This window comes from Cryptomeria japonica, chromosome 3 (genome assembly GCF_030272615.1).
Source record: "Cryptomeria japonica chromosome 3, Sugi_1.0, whole genome shotgun sequence".
NCBI classification, from domain to species: domain Eukaryota; kingdom Viridiplantae; phylum Streptophyta; class Pinopsida; order Cupressales; family Cupressaceae; genus Cryptomeria; species Cryptomeria japonica.
In genome coordinates, this window is record NC_081407.1 from 204,451,911 (window position 1) to 204,471,969 (window position 20,059).

General features: G+C 35.8%; 1 protein-coding gene across 1 annotated transcript; it reads left to right on the forward strand.

The window, feature by feature from the left end:
• Positions 1-4,660: 4,660 nt before the first annotated feature.
• LOC131034217 (LRR receptor-like serine/threonine-protein kinase GSO1) lies at positions 4,661-8,514 on the forward strand. The gene is given in 4 exon segments (XM_057965610.2): positions 4,661-4,762; positions 4,996-6,184; positions 6,186-7,748; positions 7,867-8,514. Coding segments are annotated over 4 exon segments (3,336 nt in total). The 3' UTR covers positions 8,349-8,514.
• The last annotated feature ends 11,545 nt before the right edge of the window (positions 8,515-20,059 follow it).

A 20,059-nucleotide genomic window follows, 5' to 3' on the forward strand; every position in this document is an offset into this window, starting at 1 on the left:
CAGTTGTAATTGTTTAAGCATCCGCTCTGCCTTCACTTTTGACGGTATATCAAAATACTACTATTTTTCATTTTCAATTAATTAAAAATTATAATGATACATTATAATCCCTGCGTAGACAACTTGTATTGCAAGTGCAGGTCCCCATCAATTGTGGAAATCAACTCACTTAGATGCAGAGAGTTGTACACGTATTCAGGTTAATTGAATATGTCGTGGATCTTAAACACTTGTGTGTGTGAGACGGCAATCTCTATTATACGTGGAGGTCACTCTCAATATGTAGAAATCTGTTCCTAAATCGAATTAGAGGATTCAACCATTCTGCGTGTCAAGGACGAAATCGATTGATATTTATTTAGCCCTTTCTACGTGCCTTCCAGTGGAAATAAAACTACAGTTTGGAAAATTTTGTTCAACAAAGGGCCCATTAAATCCTTAAATAAATTTTTTTAATGTTAGATCCACCATAAATCTTAATATAAAAGCTTGTCATTTTGTCTAGCCTCACCTCATGTTGATTGTCCAAGTTTAATTACAATAAAATCCCCTAGTTTGGAAAAGCGAAGTCAGCCATGGAGATCAACAAAGATATTTTTTCAATATGGAAGTTGTCCAAGTTGCATGAGAAAACTATTTTTAAAGCTAATAAAATCAAAAAGCAAAGTCAGTTATGGAGATCAACAAAGATATTTTTTCAATATGGAAGTTGTCCAAGTTGCATGAGAAAACTATTTTTAAAGCTAATAAAATCAAACCCACTACATATTGTGCTTGGTTACCAAAAAATCATCTAAAAAGGTTGATAGGAGAGTAGATAGTTGAAGTCTTTGAGTTTTCTTTCTGTTTTCCCGTCCTGAGAAGCAACAAAGGACTTTGTGCCTTTATAGAAACTTTTCTTCTTTATTTAGTTTACATCATTAAAGAGTTTAATCCAGATTTAGGATAGATTTAGGATAGATTTAGAGTTAGAGTTAATTTTTGAATTGTTGAAGTAGAAAGCAAAGGGGTAGCCTTCCCTAAATTAGGAGAGTTTTACACTCACACATTGTGGCTGAAACCACAATTTTGCACATCTTCCTAGGTGTACAATTTTTTCAACCAACAGAGAGCATGCAAGATACTATTTCAAGCACACAAAGTTTTATTGAAAACACATAAGATCTAGTGACATCACACTTTCTTAGTTGTGTATTATAAGAATTTTTAAGATGTTGGAATGCTATAATGTTATTTTCGACATGTTACAAACATAATTCAAATGTGTGGCCAATATCCAATTAATTAAATTGGAGGATGTTAAAAATTATTATAGTGAATTAGAATCTATGTATAAATTTTTATGTTTATTTATTTGATGTATGAAACCATTAGTCCTCTCAAACCTATAGATGTGATTTATGACTATATTTTATGCATGACTATATTAGTATGAGGTTTTGGGTAGATATGGATTCTATACTATCACTAGGTGATATACATATATTGTATGACAAAGCTCGAGTTTAAGGTAAGGATATAAGAAGCACTATTTATTGATGCAAAATCACATGTATTAAGATTGAAGGGCACTTAAACTTCTTATTGATTTTGAAATACTTTAGTTGCATGATTGTCCAATCATCTAGGAAACCTTAGAAACATATTTATAAAAATTATCTTAGTGATGTTATAGAGAGTATTTTTACTACTATAAAGAGTTATCTTAGTGATGTTGTAAAGAGTATTTCCCCTATTGCTAATAATATTCTTGATACAATTTGTATGTACAACATTCTTGAAGAAATAATCAATATTTGCACTCATGATGATATACATTTGGTTCATGTTTGGTAGTATATGTGGTTTTTTAAAATTATGGAAACATATATCTTTTAGTATAATAAAAAGGTGAAAGATCATAAATATTTTGATGCAGGTGAGTAATAGACCACATAATGTGTGTGCATGGGTATCTAGTTTGTTGTCCAATTATCACAAACATCTTCCACATAATGTACTCCTTAGCATAGAGGAATTGAGCATCCCTTATTGGTTGTGGGACAAGATAGTGAATAGAAATAACACAAATGGGCAAAGGAAAAATTGAAAGGAATTAGGTTCAATTACTCCATCAGGTTCAAGTTGTATCTTGTAATACCATCATTCAAGTTCTTACATGTGTGTACTGTGGGATACCTAGCTTGTATGCTATGAAGTCTAATGTGACTATCAAAGTGTGGACTATCCTTTATGATAGTGATAATGGAGAGTTGTTACCAACATCATTGTCACACAATAATGATCAAGACTGTGATAGTGTTGGAGAGGGGGATGAGTGGTGATAGGAGGGGACATCTTGTACTAAAGTGTTTAAAAATTATTTATGATTTTTTTTTTTTCAATGTTTATAGACTATTTCCATATTATATCCATGATTAAATTTGATTTTGAAAGGATTTATAAATTTTATTGTAATAGTATTGATGGGTATGGAAATATTTTCTAATTTTATGTGACAAATGTCATCTTTATACTTGTTTATATAAATCAAAATTTTACATATTCATTTGTCATTAACCAATATTAAACACATATATCTAAGCTTCCAAGACAAATGGTTCATTGTGTGCATCCCCTTGTTATATATGAGTGAACATACAAGATTTTCAAAATAAGAGTGTTGAATGTAAAGTTTGTTGCATGCAACATATATTAATTAAAGATATCAGTTTTCCACAATCCATCATGTTACTTGTTGCTATTTTTGGATTCGATTGTGTCTGTGTTTTTTGCATCAACGTTTCGAATCACACTCTATGATTTATCATTAAGATGATAGAGAGTAAAAGGAGTAGAGAAATGAATTGTTGCAGACCAAGGGAGACTAAAAAGATATAAGATAGGGAGGGGAAGAAGTAACACTTGTCAAAAAGTGGTTGGAGGGAAGAGAAGTGTCAAAAAATACAACAAAAAAAAAATAAAAATAAAACATCAATAATAAAAACTAATACATATGAGAAAAAGGAAGAAGGGAAATAAATTAGATGTAAAGGAGAACATAAAATAAAACAAAATGAAAAGGAAATAACTAAGAAAAAAAAAGGATAAATAAAAGAAAGGAAATTGACGACGACGACGACGACGACGACGACGACGACGACGACGACGACGACGATGACGATGATGATGATGATGATGATGATGATGAAAGAAGAGAAGTAACTTAATAACAATAACAATAACAATAACAATAACAATAACAACAACAAGAAGAAGAACAACAATAACAACAACAATAACAACAACAATAATAACAATAATAACAAAAACATAATAATAATGGTAAAGATAATAATAACAATAATAATACTCAAAAGTATAAATGGAAGATATAATATATAATGATTAGAATTTATATTACAATTTTTTATAAAATAATATTTTAATAAAATCTTTATGTTTACAATAACTAAAATTGTGGTGTCTGTCAATTACATTTGCTTGAAAGTTTATAAAGCCTTTTCAACAAATCTTGCATTCAAGACATTTCATGAGAACAGCTTTTTAATCAATCCATTTTGTGCATATCCTACAATCATGGAATTCCATTAGATGATATTTTCGAGGGATTATGTTAAACAGTTCACGTTATGCTTTGATGGATGCCCATGCCCTGTTCCAATGCTCTCAATTTCGCACAGGCAGGGAGGATGATAGCAAAGGATGTGGAATTTTGAGGCATTTTGTCAAACAGTTAAAGTCTACCCCATCTCTTATTATAATATCTGACAAAAATCATGGGATTGCCCTGACCTGTTCCAAAGCTCCGATTTTGGCACAGGCAGGGAGGAGGCTGGCAAATGTTGTGGAATTTGGTTTTACGCCGGCCAATTCCATTTGCTTGAAAATATCCTCCTTTTACAGGCGGGGAATAAGGACACTCATTGCCAATGAAAGAACATCGCTCACATTTCGGGGTCAAGCTCTAATTAGCAACGAGACTCAAAAAGAAATTCATTCCAGTTTTTTAAAAGTTTAATCTGTAATGAAAAAAAACAAAGACAGAAATGTCAAACGATTTAAAACACACATCATATTTAAATTTGAAAGTTGAAAAACATTACTGACTTCAAATTTAAGCTCTCAAGCAAATTCAGAGAGTTTATGCGCTCCCAATTTCCTGCATAATATCCGACCAGCCACTCTAAGCAGTCAACGCTTAGAGTGTGCCGGTTAAGCCCGGCCCTTTTATTTCCTGCATAATATCCGACCAGCCACTCTAAGCAGTCAACGCTTAGAGTGTGCCGGTTAAGCCCGGCCCTTTTATTGCGGAATGAAGAAAGGCGAACAGTCAAAGATTGAAATGTTTAATGCCGTTAGCGGGTTTCTTTATTTTTCGTTGATTATTAAAATATTTAGTAATTTGTATACTTTTAATCGTGTTCCCGAACAACAAAAGAATTTTGTAAATGGGTCGAAGAATAGCTCGCCTTGAATTCTTGCAATTGCAGTTGTGGGTGCATTAATTCCACTTCCAGATATGAATTATTTAGATATGCATTGTAAAGGTCAGTTCATTCTTTTACTCATCTTCATTTCTTTTATCTCTGTTATATTGTCGTCCAATGAATTGCAATACGGGAACCAGATAGATGCAGAAGCTTTGTTTGAATTAAAAATGTCTGTAAAGGTAGATCCAAGTATTTCCTTGTCCAACTGGGTAAATGGAAATAACATTTGCAACTGGACTGGAATAACTTGTGATGGCAATCAAAGGGTTGTGAGTGTGGTTCTCAAATATAAGAGCCTTGCTGGGACTATACCCCCTCACATAGGCAATATATCCTTCCTTACAATTCTTGATCTTTCTAATAATCATTTCTTTGGCAACATTCCCCACGAGCTTGGTAAATTAGAGAAGCTGCAGTACATTAAGTTGTATGAAAACAGTTTGCAAGGTTCAATTCCAGGCAGTCTTAGTGCATGCACAAATCTTTTAGAACTCCGATTTAGAGTTCCTTGCACAACTTGCAAAAACTCCATCTCTCTTTAAATAATTTGAGTGGTATAATCCCTCAAGAATTGGCAAACTGCACCGGGCTTAAAAGATTAGATCTTGGGCATAATCTTTTACATGGGAGTATCCCCAAGTCCTTTAGTAACTGCACAAAATTGCGTCTCTTGTGGCTGTATGAGAATGCGCTTGAAGGACCAATTCCATCCGAGATATTAACAACACTGACCAGATTACAATATTTGGCTCTGGAGTCCAACAAACTCACCGGTGCCATACCCAAAGAGATCGGTAAATTATGGAGACTGATAGTGCTTAACTTAGATACAAATAATCTTACCGGTAGTATTCCCATGGCCCTGGCGAACTGTTCGTATTTGAAGTTGTTGGGTTTATCTTTGAATGATTTGTACGGTACCATTCAAGCACAGTTCGGTTCACTTACTCAACTGCAGTATTTATATCTCAGTGAAAACAGCCTTAGCGGATCAATTGCTTCTGTCATGAACTGTAGTAAATTGGAAAGATTGATCGTACCAGATAACAAGTTTGAAGGTACAATTCCAGAGGTTATAGGCTATAAGCTACCCAAATTGCAGATCATGGATTTAGCGAAGAATCGGCTTAGCGGTGGCGTCCCAAAATCTCTAGGAAATTGTTCTGCGCTCTATGGTCTTCAAGTAATATATAACAATTTGAGCGGAGCAATACCCCCAGAATTGGGGATGCTGACTAGTCTACAAGTGCTTACAATTGGTGATAACCATTTCAAGGGAAATATTTTTCCTTTTCTGTTGAACTGTACAGAACTGCAAAGGATTGGACTCGAAGAAAACAGGTTCGTGGGTTTCATTCCTGCAGATATTGGTCTCAAGCTCACCAACTTAGAAAGACTTACTGTGTCAGGTAATCAATTTAGCGGGCGAATCCCAAAGTCGCTGGGAAATTGTTCTCAGCTCTCACTTCTTGATCTTGGGGATAATCTGTTAACTGGGCCCGTGCCTGAAGAACTGGGAATGCTAACTGCTCTGCAGATACTGGAACTTGCGTCTAATAGTTTGTCTATTAGATGTACTTTCCAACTGCTCCAACCTCGAAGTCCTAGATCTATCATGGAACCGTTTCAGCGGAACTTTGTCAAGGAGCATAGGAAACCTCTCTCCCAGGTTATCAATTCTGGACATGGGTAGGAACAACATCAGTGGCAATATACCTGAAGGGATTGGCAACCTTACGGGACTATTCAGGATCTCTCTCTATAATAACAGTATCACTGGGAAAATTCCGAGTGGATTAGGCAATCTGATGAATTTGCAACGGTTGGAGTTCAACTCTAATAAATTGCAAGGCAACATTCCTTCAGAGTTGAAAATGCTGGTTGACCTAGATTATCTAGGGTTTCAACTGAATCATATCTCTGGAGACGTTCCTTCATATTTGGGTACTCAGCAACAGCTGAGGCGACTTGACTTAAGTCATAACGAGCTCACGGGAAGGATACCGAATGCCATTGGCCAATGTTTCCGCCTGGAGAGCATTGACCTCTCATACAATAGCCTCACTGGAAATATCCCCGTAGAGATTTCAAGCCTCCATTCGTTGACCTTCTATCTCAATTTTTCACATAACTCACTAAAAGGAAGATTACCCTCACTGGGAGGAATGCAACATATTCAAGCCATAGATGTCTCTGCAAATAAACTCTCAGGGCCCATCCCTGGGGATATTGGCAGCTGCGCGGACTTGGAGTACCTGAACCTTGCCAAAAATAAATTGGGGGGAATAGTACCAATATCAATAGGGCAGCTTAAGAGCCTTCAAAGCATTGATTTGTCTTTCAATGAGTTGTCTGGGCCAGTGCCACCCTCTATAGCAAATCTCACCATGCTCCACCATTTAAATTTCTCTTACAACAACTTGAATGGGTCAGTCCCAAATGAAGGAGCTTTCAAAAATCTGAGCGCAACATCATTTCTGAAAAATTCAGGATTATGTGCAGCCTCGGGCTGGTTGAATTTACCAAATTGCACAAGCTCTGGCAAAAGCCAGAATTGGTTCCGCAGGAATATTGTCTTGGTTGCTTTAATTGGCACATTCTTGGCATTGTGTTGGATTTCTGGAGCAGTTTACATTTTCTACAGAAGATTCAGAAGAGCACCAATTTTAAATTGTTTGTTGCGAAAAGATTTCCTGCAAATTTCCAGTCAGGAACTTCACAGAGCAACCGAAGGATTTAGTGTTGCTAACTTGCTGGGTGAGGGTAGCTTTGGGTCCGTTTACAAAGGAATCTTGGATGACAACACATCAGTGGCTGTTAAGCTATTCAATCAGGACGGTCAAAATTCATACAGGAATTTCGTAAGGGAATGTAGGATACTGGGCAAAATCAGGCACCGCAATCTTGTGAAAGTCTTATCCTCTTGCTCAACTGAAGAATTCAGTGCTCTGGTACTGCAGTTCATGTCAAAGGGGAGCCTAGACCAACTTCTGCACATAAATGAAACACAGTGTAGCTTGGGTTTGAAGATGATAATGAACATTGCACTTGATGTAGCACACGGGATGGCATATTTACACCATGATTGTTCACCCCCTGTTGTTCACTGTGATTTGAAGCCCTCAAATGTGTTAATGGATGAAACTCTGGCAGCCCATGTGGCTGATTTTGGACTTTCCCGTCTTTTGACCTCTCCTGTTTCTGCAAGTAGCAGCATGTCCAGACTAAAGGGAACAGTAGGCTACTTTGCTCCAGGTAAACACCCAAACCCAACACTCTTTCTAGTTTAATCTATGTTTGTCTTTGTTTTTTAAGTTTATTCCCATGCATTAGTTTTATTCTCGACAAAGAAATCACTTTTAACTGTTGCAAGAATATGGATTGGGAGGACAATTGAGCACTAAGGGAGATGTTTACAGCTTCGGAATTCTCATCCTTGAAATGGTGACTAAAAAGAGACCTACGGATGATATGTTTTCTGGAGATGTAACTTTGCCCAGATGGGTGAGAAGAGCATTCTCTGACGCTGTGGAAGGAGTGGTGGACAGAGAGCTATTAGCTGATCAGTTAGATGTGGGTGGCTCCAGTAATGCTACAGCTGAAACCACTGGTGAAGAATTGTTATCCTCTGAGCATGGAAGTGGCCTTCTCAGTTTTATTGGATTGGGACTGCAATGCACGAGGCAATATCCAGGTGATAGACCAACAATGAGAGAGGTGGAGCGTATGCTTGAAAAGATTGTGTATGGCAGGGCATATGGGAATCTAGAGGATCATACACCCGTCCAGGATCTGTTGATTGCAGACAATCGAGAAGGCCATCCAAATAGCAACTCAACTTCATCTACTTATTAATGCCAGAGCATTTAAGCGTGGGGAAGGAAAATTACTGATCTTCTTTCACCAGTAATATCCATTTAAATAGTTTTTTGAACATATATATGAAAAACTAGTCCAGTCTTTTCAGTAGTAATATATATTTTAATAGATTGTATTATCTAAATCCAATTAAGCAAGTTCTTTTATGAAGCATATCCTTTTAAATGGATCTAAATGATAATTAGATCACACATTTTTACATAAGTGAGATTTCAAGTTCTTAGTTTTCAAGTGTAGGAATGATTAGATCGTAAATGGCATCTTTTACTCATTCCTCTTTCAAGGCACATAAGTAGCGTTGTTGAGATGTGGATTGCGGCATGAGAATTGCCTTTTGTTGCTTCAAGTTTGTAAGTGTTTAATGGCTTGAAATTGTCGGTTCTCCATCTATTGATCTGTGCTAATTTATAACTATTTTTTAAGCTTAAGCTTCAGGTCCTTCTATTTGTTTTTGTTATTTATTTTATTTTAAAAATAAAATAGTTATCAATAATTTTTTTTTATTTTTTTAATTAATTCAATTTTAAGGGGATGATCAACTTTTTAGATGAGTAATTAGGATTATTTATTACAATTGTTTTCTAGTATTATCTTATATCATGATAGTTGTATCATTGTATGTATAAACATTTTAGCTTGTCAAAATAGAAATAAAGAATGTATTTGTTATCGTATTTTGTTTATGTTTACCTTCCTCATAAAAAATTGCAGATCATATCATATATTTTTTGTATTTCTTTTCGCATTTTCTATAATATCTGAAGAGGTATCAACAAGAAGATATCTTATGACTTGTAACTGATTACTATAAATTCAATAATCTTTGAAGGTCTTAAGCACAAAACAATTTCATAAAATCAAAGTAAGATAACAATCTACAATTGTTTGATTGTCAAATCTCATTTTGTTGCAAGCTTTATCACAGTTGATTGATGTTGCTAAAACATTGAGTTTATAAACGAATACAAGACACATGGTCATGTCTTTAGAGACATACAAAGATGGACTACTTCAATGCAACCATTAGTTGTAGCCTGGTTAAAGTAGAGTTAACACTATACTCTATGCATTATTTTGATGCGATGATAACATAGAGCCCTCAAAATCTATAGAAGAATTTTATCAGGGAACACAGATCTTCTTTTTGACCGATCTTTTGAGCATATCCAATTGGATACCATAAGTCCACTTGGCAGCGATTACAATCTCAATCGAGCTCTTTCCCAGCAAAACAAATCTTGCAACATCTCCCACCAAATTTCTATATTGTCTCCTTTCTCAAGCGGCTAGGCTTTGACTAAGGCTTCGCCTATTCTTATCTCTTGGCATGTGATGCTGAAGTCTCATTGTTGTTGACTCAAAGTTTCATGCTCCATTCCATTAATTACCTTGCTACAGGCATAGACAATTAGTTTAATCTATTAGTCAAGCTCAATAAAGAATGCAGTGACTAATGCATGCTAGATGCATGAAACAAATAAGTTCAGTTTTAGTCTAATTTTAGGGATTGTTATCTTTATATAGAGATGCCTTGCCACTGAGAATGTCAAGTTTGTGATGAGAAAAAGACCTCTGTATTGAGGCATGTTGTAATCCCATTGATTTAATGAATGAACAGATATTTATGTGTTTTTGTTGAAATAATTATGTTTTGTTGTAGCACTCTATGTTTCTGTTTTTTCAGAATTTAACAAATGGTTTTAGAGCAGAGAAAAGATCATGGGTATTTGACTTTTAAAGCAAGGTGAGAGCGGATTGAATAATATTTTTCCAGAAGTGTGAAACTGCTTAGAACAGAATGGAGAAAAGAGATTAATGTTAACTTGAGCTATAAAAATTGCAAAAGATTGTTACACTTATCGAGCCATCAAGCTAGATAGAGGAGGACTGCAAGAGAAACCAGCATAAAATGTTAAGTTGCCTCATTCAAAAGGAGGAACTGCAACCGATTGGAGGGTAAGGAAAGGCTTCCATCTTATTTGAGGAATGTACTATTAAAAAGGAGTCAAATTAAGAGAATAGAAATCAACCAGGTTGAATATAGAGGTCCTTGCATGTTACTACAAACCACTGCATGTTGTCATTTGAACAAAGGGATCAGTATGTGAATTGTTTTCTATTACTGTTGTTATTGTTATTTTTTTTTTGTTTTTGTCAATCAGATAGTTTAAAGAGATGGGGTAATTTAGAGATTCTACAAGTAGAAGAAATATTGTGTGAAGAAGTATGTGAGGTTAAAAGTAGATTGTGCAACCCCAAATCAATTGTAATAATAGGTATTTTATTTATGTAAAGTAATTGTTTGTTGTGATGGGAAAGTCTGGTAAAAGAATGAAGAAAAATAATATTTTTTTGGTATGTGAAAAAGATCCGTTGAAAGAAGAACTGGTGGAAACTAAAAAGTGTAATTCACAATTGGTAGCAAATTTAAAGAAGTTTGCAAAAGAAAGATGTAAGTATTTGTTAGAAATTGAGAATCTTGAAAAAGAAATGAAGAATATTAAAGAAAAAAAAAAGAATTAGAAGCAAAATTAATTTTTTTTTGAAGAAGTCAAGAAGGTGAATGAAGATTTGGAAATGTCTAAGGTTGAAGTCTTTGTGGTATGTCATGGCTTGTGTGATACAAGTGATTTTTGTCTTTTAGTTGATATGGATGATGAACCTAAAGTTTGTTCAAGTGAAGATGGTCAAATTGAAGGTAAGGATTTGTGTAAATCTGTAGGTGCGACTTGTGATGTTAATGAGAAAAAGTTGATTTGAAAATAATGTTGGTTGGAAGATGATGCAGAAAATGGGTTATAAAGGAAGAGGACTTGGAAAGCATGGGCGAGGAACTTAAGAGCCCATTCAGTCAGTTATGAGACCAAAGTATGAAGGTCTTAGATATGGTAAGAAAGATAGATTTGATATTGTCAATGTTATAGGCTTGTGCAAATCAGCTCAAAGAATGCAATGTTCGCGCTATCATAGGGAAGGACATAAAGTGGAGAATTGTTGGGATCTTCACCCTTGTTCAATTTGTGGGTTGAAGAATCTTTGTGAAAGGTCATGTTGGAATAGAGAAAGTAATGGACAATCTACAAAAGGTTGTATGCCTATTGATTACGGTTGGATCGATGGATCCTATTGGCAAAAGTTAGCAAATATGTTCAAAAGGTTATATAAATCGAAGTGTTTGTATCTGAATAGAAGAAGTTATAATCAAGTAGTTGATGATTGTTTTCTATGATTGACATATTGAAGTGTAATGAGTCTTCTCTATGATTGAGAAAGGAAGGAAAGGGTTTGTGACCTCTCATGAACCAGAGAAATGAGTTGCAAGGGTTTGTTGCAAAGACTCAGTTTGTCAAAGCTTCAAGATCATATAGTGAGTCTCAGCATCAAGGGGGAGTATGTTGGTATGTGATGCCGAAGTCTCACTGTCGTTAACTCAAAGTTACTATCATGCTCCATTTCATTAATTACCATGTTGAATGCATAGATAATCAGTTTATCTTGCTAATCAAGCTCGACTAAGAATTCAATGAATAATGCATTCTAGATGCATGAAATACATATGTCCAGTTTTAGTCTAATTTTAGGGATTGCTATTTTTATATAGAGATGCCCTGCTGCTGAGAATTCCAAGCTTGTAATGAGAAAAATACCTTTATATTGAGGCACAATGCAATCCCATCGATTTAATGAATGAAAAAATATTTATGTGTTATGAAATAATTATATTTTGTTGTAGCACTTTGTTTTTGTTTTTCAAAATTTAACATTGACAGCTAGAAATTTTCAAACGACAACATCTCCTTAGCTCTTTCTAGTTAACTGCGGCTAAGCTTTCTCATTGACTACTAGTTGCAGACACCTTTCACACTCTTGCTTGCCTCATGGTCCACCAAGCTCTCAGATCTAACACTAGTACATTTGGGGCTGATTTCCGACGGCCTATCGTCAGAATTTTGACTATTTTTCGTCGGACTGCTGACAAATGAAGCCGTTGAAAACTCGTCATCAGTAATTCCTATGGTGCCATCTAACGTTAGAATTCCAACGACATCCTGAACTCTTCTGACGACGACCATGTTCGCTCATTTAGCCAAAGAATGTCATTGGGCGTAAATCATCCTCGTCGGATAGACGTCAGAATTCCGACGCCTATCAGGAACTTGCAACGACGACGATTAGGACGAGCGTCCGACAATAAAGTGTCGTCGGACATACAACATCCTCATCGGATGTTTCTTCAATTGGCGTCAAAATTCCGACCCCTGGCAAGAACTATGCACCGACGAGGATGCTGTTTGTTCGACAGTCTTGTTGTTGGTGCAAAGTTGGGACGATGTCATAATTCCGATGGTGATTTAATCTAAAAATAAATAAATATGCATGCCAATTACAATGGGGCTTGTTGGTTCCCTTTTAGCATGTCCTACTAGATGGACCCAAGTAGTTCAATTTCAAGTATATTGGGATGAATTTAAATGCCATTTGGAATCCCACATGAAGCCACATTGATATTTTATCGATAAGACTTCCTATGCACTACTTCATACAATACAAAATTGACATCTCTTATTCCAAATATATCTTTAACACATCATTTTAGGAGAACAAAATCAACACAAAGTCCAAAAATTAGTAAATTCAAGAAGTATTAAGTCAAGTTCATCCTTGTGGTAGTTTGATTATGCTTGCACCCAAGAAAGACGACATATGGTGACTCTACATTGACTCTTATGTCTCAACAAGATCTCAATGAAGAACATGTATCTCTTTCTACACATCAACAATCACTTGGGTCATCCCTAGGCACACTAAACCAAATCAACATATCATCAAGTTTCGATCCAATATTTTTTTTTTTGGAAAACTATATTCAAAATGTGAGGACTCTATGAATGGATGGCTATGCCTTTTGACAGTTCTAATGCTCTTGTGACATTCGTTCTTGATAAAAAATGATATCATTGTCTACATGGATGACATCCTAATCTTTAACAAGATCTTAAAAGAATACATGCTACATGTTGCACAAGTACTAAATACACTACATCAACACAAGTTGCAAGCTAACCTTGATAAATGCATTTTGGCACCACACAAAATTAACACCTTGGTTACATAATCAGCCACACTTGCATTCATGTTGATCCAGAGAAAATCAAGGTGATTAAATACTAGCCTATCCCTTACAATATTGGAAGAACATATGTTACACATTGCACATGTACCACATATGCTATGCCAACACAAGTTGCAAGCCAACCCCAACAAATGAAATTTTGGCACCATGCAAATTTAGTTACATTATCAACCACTCTCCCATTCAAGTTGATGTTGAAAAAATAAAGGTGACATGATGTTAGGATTCCCACAGATACTGAGAGAGGGGGTGAATCAATATCTAATCGGTGTACATAATTTCTTATCTTAAAACATGCAGAACATATTATAACAGTGTACAAGTATGCAAGAAATAATGCAATAAACAGAATTAAAAACATCCACATGAAAAGCACACCATGACACAAGGATTTAATGAGGAAACCCGGTGTGGGAAAAACCTCGGTGGGATTTGTGACCCACAATATCCACTTACTGGCCAATAAGAGAATATTACTTACAAGAGGGGCCTGCACATCCAAGAAGGCCAACTGCCTAGAGCTCACTGCTCAATGGGAAGTCTCACTGACTTACAATGTGGATTATACAAATCCAATATCTTGTATTGCTTTACAATAGCATCTATAATGCTTGATCCAGTACCGGTTGCTGCTCTGCTTCTTACATAAACCCTTTAACCTATATTTCGCATAATAGGTCTGCCTTAATATTTCACTTACATCACTTACTTAACTTTTTCACTTAACTTTTTGACATACATACAAAATGTTTACAATGATCTCTTTTATATATAAGAGTCATTTTACAACATGCCAAGTCGGCTTACAAAGTTTTTACAATAATAAACAAAATATAATATAACAAAATCCTATCAGCCTCTGTGCCGGTATACTTCCTTTCTTTGTGCCGGTGCCGGTGTCCTGAGTGCCGGTGTAGAGTGTGATCGTTGATGCCAGTGAACTATCTTGCCGGTGTAATGCCTTGCCGGTATAATGCCTTACCGGTGCCATAGGATTGTAAGGTTGCCATCAATGACAAAACCTTCAATCACATACAATGTCTCATTGGAGTGTGCATATGCCAACAATCTCCCCCTTTGGCATTGATGGCAACACTCATGAGAAATTTCAAAAAGTGTATCCAAAAATGTGAAGTCCAAAAAGTTACCAAAAATGCTCCCCCTGAGCATATGATTCCTGTGATATTTGAATTTTCTCATCCCACTACTCCCCCTTTGGCATCAATGACAAAGGTTGTCAAGATGTCAGTAGAGTTTGTAGTTTCAACTTTGTAACTAAGTAGTTACAATTTGAAATAGATCTGCCAAAATCAAGTTTTCTTATTGCTGTCTTTGTTCTTTTAACTGTACTGGTGAGATGCTGCAAATGCTCTGCCGGTGTTTTTTGTCCCTGTATCAGTGGCTCAGATATTTCCTTCTGTAATGATGCTAGATAGTCTAATCTTGGACTCAGTTTCGATCTTAGATGCTTTTCCTTATTCACTAATCTCTCTTTTTCTCTTTCTAATTTAAGTAATTCTTCCTCAAAAGTTGTTATCTTCTGTTCAAAAACTGATAATGTATCAGGTGAGTTAACAAAATTATCTGCAAGTTTATTGATTTCATCCTATACCTTGCTCATCTTCTTATCTATATCTACAATCAAAAAGTTTGTTTTACATGTGTCTTTATACAAAGTTTTGTACTCTTTCAATAAATTACACAGTTTCGGTAGAAGTGTGTCAAAATCTCTAGTACACTTCTTTATTTGCTCATCAAAGAATTTTTGCTTTTCAATTTCCAATTTGTCCTTCAACGTCTCTTCCTTTATTTTCTCAATGTTTTCTGTGATATATTTACACAAGGTATCAAGTTGTCCTAAAGAATCTTTATTGTCTATATTATAGTTAGGAGCAATTACCTTCAAGATTGGTATTGTGTCATCTATTGCCTTATAAGCTTGTGAGCTGCAATCTGTTATCTTTTTAATTGAATCCAATAGTACTTCAGTCACATTGGTTTATTTGTAGCTTGATGATGAACCTATATTTTGAGTACCGCTAGTGGAAGTAACCAAGCTTGTATTGACCTCTGGTAGGTCTGTTTGTGTTTGCATTTCCTTAAGCAATGGTTTTTCTACTTCTCCAGTTGCCGGTGGCACTGTTTCCTTATGAACCTGTTCCTGTTTCTGTTGCTGTTCCTGTTCCGGAGCCTTTTGCTCTGTTTGTTTCTCTGTTTGTTGCATTGTCTCAGTCCGAGTCTGAGTTTCTACCTGTTGCTCTTTGTCATCTGCCGGTTTCTCCTATGTGTTATTAGTTTTCTCAACTACCGAAGGCTCACTAGCCATGTCAGTCTTATCAGCTATATCTTTATCTACCACAATGTTGATCTTTTGAGTATCAACATCCACTGTATATAAGATTTCAGGATTAGGATTGACATCCTCTATATCCATACTTTCAACTGTCGGTTGATCTTTTGTAGCTGTTGTTTTTTACCGGTGGAGTAATCAAAGGAAGTGGGGGTAAGTTGTCTTTAACCTTGATACTGGGTGGTCCACTAACTTTACCTTTACCCTTGTCCCTTTCTTTCTGATATACCTTTGTAGGTTTGTGGCTCATGTATTCTTCTTGTTTTTCTTTTTCCACTAAGAAAATGTCCCATGCATTTTCTGTCTCCTCAGTCACCTCATTAACTCTTCCAACCATTAAAGCAATGTGCCGGTGTGCAGTAGAAAATACTGACTGGTTGGCTTCAGCAATTAAGTCATCAATTTCTTTGGGTGAATTCACCGTGTATATATCAAGTAGCTTTTCTATCTTTATTTTCTTGTCAAGTTCTACTACTGCTTGTCTCCTTGCTTCCAGTCTCTTAAATAGTTCATCTGGTACTTCATCTACTACTTCCATAAAAAATTTCTTATACATGTCCATATGTAATATAACACTATTTTCTACTTGTTCTTTTTCATCAACTGTCAGAGTGTCATATAGTTTCTCTATATTCTTCAATTTCCCTTTCTCTGTAATTTCATTCAATAGTATGTCAAGAGGGGCCAAGTCCTTATTTGTCCTCTTCTTCTTCTTGGGTGTCATTTTCTTCTTCTTTGGTGTAGCCTTTCTTACTGGAGATCTCACTGCTTGTTGTTTTTGTCTTGTCCTCCTAGGTGAGGGTGTGGTTGCCGGTGAGGGATCTCTTTTCCTTACAACTCTCTTGAAAGTTGTAGGCATGTCATTCTCTGAAGATGTGCCTACTGGTGATAGGTGAGTTTTAGGTTGTGGAGCTGCTAACTCATCCTCTGTTATACTAGTTTGTTCCATTATTTTATCCTTGATTTCCTTTGCTTGCCTAGAACCTTTTCTTACAACTGCCTCAACCTTTTTCACTCTTTTCTTAGATTGTATTTGACTTTCAATAGTTTCTGCACTACCAAATACTTCTTCCTTAGGTTCTTCAGGGGCTTCCAGAAGTGCTTTAGCATAAGTTTCAATTATATGATAATCTGTTTCATAGCCCATCTCTGTTACCCAAACTGTCTTAGGGATGACTGCTTCCATCCAGATCTCATCCTTCTTGATTACAAAGCATATTTCATCCTTATATTTGTCAACAATCTTTTGTGATAATCTAATTCTTTTCTTCATTTTGGCTTTAAGTGCTTGAAAGAAATCATGGATATTGTTTTCCTTATCTTCTCCCATGTTATTGAATAGTTCTGTTAACTGTTTACCTACCGGTATATCATATCCAATTTCTTTGTAGCCTATACCGGGAACCTATTTGGTTATATGTAGCATCGGACATACTAGCAGATTTCCAAATTTAAAAGTTCCTTTCTTGTCCTTCTTAATCTTGCCTAAGTTGTCAATTAATTCGTCCTTCAACCACTCATATACATCAATCTTCGTATTATCTGTGACCATATCATAAGCACACTTAATGCACATACTTGAAACTGAATTGAGTCTATTTGCATGAGTAGCTTTATATCCTAATATCATGCTGATAAATCTTACATTAATATCTATTACATCATTTACTCTTAAGGACCTTCTATCGGATGTTGCACTAGTTAGGTTTATAACTAGGTCATTGGAGACCTTTTTAGTCTTGTCTGGCCTTTTACCGGTGGTCGGTAACCCTGTGACAACTTTCACAGAGTCCTTGGTGATTTTGTGAATTGCATCTAACCAAAAAAATTCACCATGTACCCTACTTAAGACTATCCTAATCACATCCTTGGGGAATTCAGGAATGCTAAGGATCTCTGTAAATCCTAGGGTTTCAATGATCTTATGCTCATCTTTTACATTGCCAGATTCATCACATATGACAGTTTTAAACACGGTTTTAATCTCTTCATCTCCTAGTTCCTCAATGTTGCAGTGAATGTAAATTCTGGGGTCTTCAGCATAAACAACTCCCTTAGGAATTTGAGAAAAAGCACCTAAGGTATCATCTTTCTTTGCTACTTCGGGAACTAATTGAAATGCGGGCCTAGGTCTTTTTATAACTTCGACAATAGTTGGGTTTGCAATATATTCAAGTGCAGAGGTGGATGCCATGATAAAATACCTTTTACTACCTTTAGGATGGATGATTGCTTGAAGTGTTCTTGCCTCTTGCTCGAAATGTCTTTAGCTCAGAATCTTCGCGCTCTTCGTCGGTTTGAAATCTCGGTAAAATGAAATGGAGCCAAAACCTCAAATTTATAGTGTCTTTTTGCCATCTACCACATTAAATGCATGCCGGTTAAGTATTCACTTAACATTGTTTACCGGTAATAAAGTAATTTTCAACTTCTTATCTCTAACCGAGGGAATAATAGCACGTGTCATTAGATTGCCAAACCCGCAAGGAAACTTTCTTCAATTAGATGAAGAACTTCTTGCCGGTGGAGCACTGCTCTATCCTACTGGTGAAACATCACTCTGTCCTGCCGGTGAAGCATTGACTGGTTCTACCGGTGGAGGAGTATTCCCAATATTTAGATCAACTTTTCTAATCCATTGTTTTGAGAATTCTTGCTTAACCTCTTCAACTTTTTCTTTACCCTTCAAGCTAGAACTTTTGTTGTCTACCGGTGATCCTTTACTTCTATAGAATTTTGCAATATGACCAATCTTGTTACATGCATAACAAGTTACATTATTCTTCTAAATAGCTTTCCCTAACCTATGCCGGTTTGTGTTCTGCATTGATTAGATAAATGTCCAAATCTTCCACAAACATAACATTTCACATTCATTTTGCAATTTTCAGAGTTGTGACCAACTTTGTTGCATTTTGAACATTGACGGGTGGGTGTGTTGGTATTCTGATAATTTCTAGATCTACATTCATTTTCTCTATGACCATACTTATTACAGTTAAAGCATTTTCCATTAAATTTATAAGCATTAGGTTGTCTTACCGGTTTGCTGTGATCCTGAGTATTTGCAGTACCAGAGCTTTCACCAACTTCAAAGCCAATTCTAGAAGTGTCACCTTTAGGTTTTTGATTCTTCAACAAGGTGCCAAGTTCCTCTAAGCTTTTCTTGAATTTTTCTTTATGTTGATTTGCAGTTTCTAGTTCTCTTTCTAAGACCTTTTTTTGTCTCATCAGTTCATTGGAGTCATTCTGAGTGTGCATCAGATTTGTCTTCAATAAATCATTTTCATAGCTAAGTCTTGTGTTCTCATTTGCTGCATCACTTAGTCTTCTGGTCAATTCTTCTTCATTCTTCTTCCTATCCTCAATTTCTTTACAAAATCTCATAGTCATATCCTGCATCTCATTCTTTCTTGTCATGTTCTCCAGTTTCAGCTTGCTTATCTGATCATTAAGTGATTCCTTTTCATCATTCTCATTTTGCATCTTTTCACAAAGTTCTCTTCTCTTATTTCTTGCAACAGTAAGATTCTCTTGAAGTGCCTGAATGATATCCTGAGTTGCCTTTAAATCATCTTCTAGTTTGATATTTTTCAATTTTTCTGTATCATAGTCCGAGAGAGCTCCTTCAAGTTGCTTCATCAGATTTTCCATCTTTATTGGTGTCAAGATCTTCCTCAAGCTGTTAGGTTCTGAAAATAGAGGACCAAGCTCTGATACCAATTGTTAGGATTCCCATAGATACTGAGAGGGGGGGGGGGGGTGAATTGGTATCTAACCAGTGTACATAATTTCTTATCTTAAAACATTGAAAACATATTATAACAGTGTACCGGTATGCAAGAAATAATGCAATAAATAGAATTAAAAACATCCACATGAAAAGCACACCATGACACAAGGATTTAACTAGGAAACCTGGTGTGGGAAAAACCTCAGTGGGATTTGTGACCCACAATATCCACTTACTGACCAATAAGAGAATATTACTTACAAGAGGGGCCTGCACATGCAGGAAGGCCAACTGCCTAGAGCTCACTGCTCAATGGGAAGTCTCACTAACTTACAATGTGGATTATACAAATCCAATATCTTGTATTGTTTTACAATAGCATCTATAATGCCTGATCCAGTATCGATTGCTGCTCTGCTTCTTACATAAACCCTTTAACCTATATTTCGCATAATAGGTTTGCTTTAATA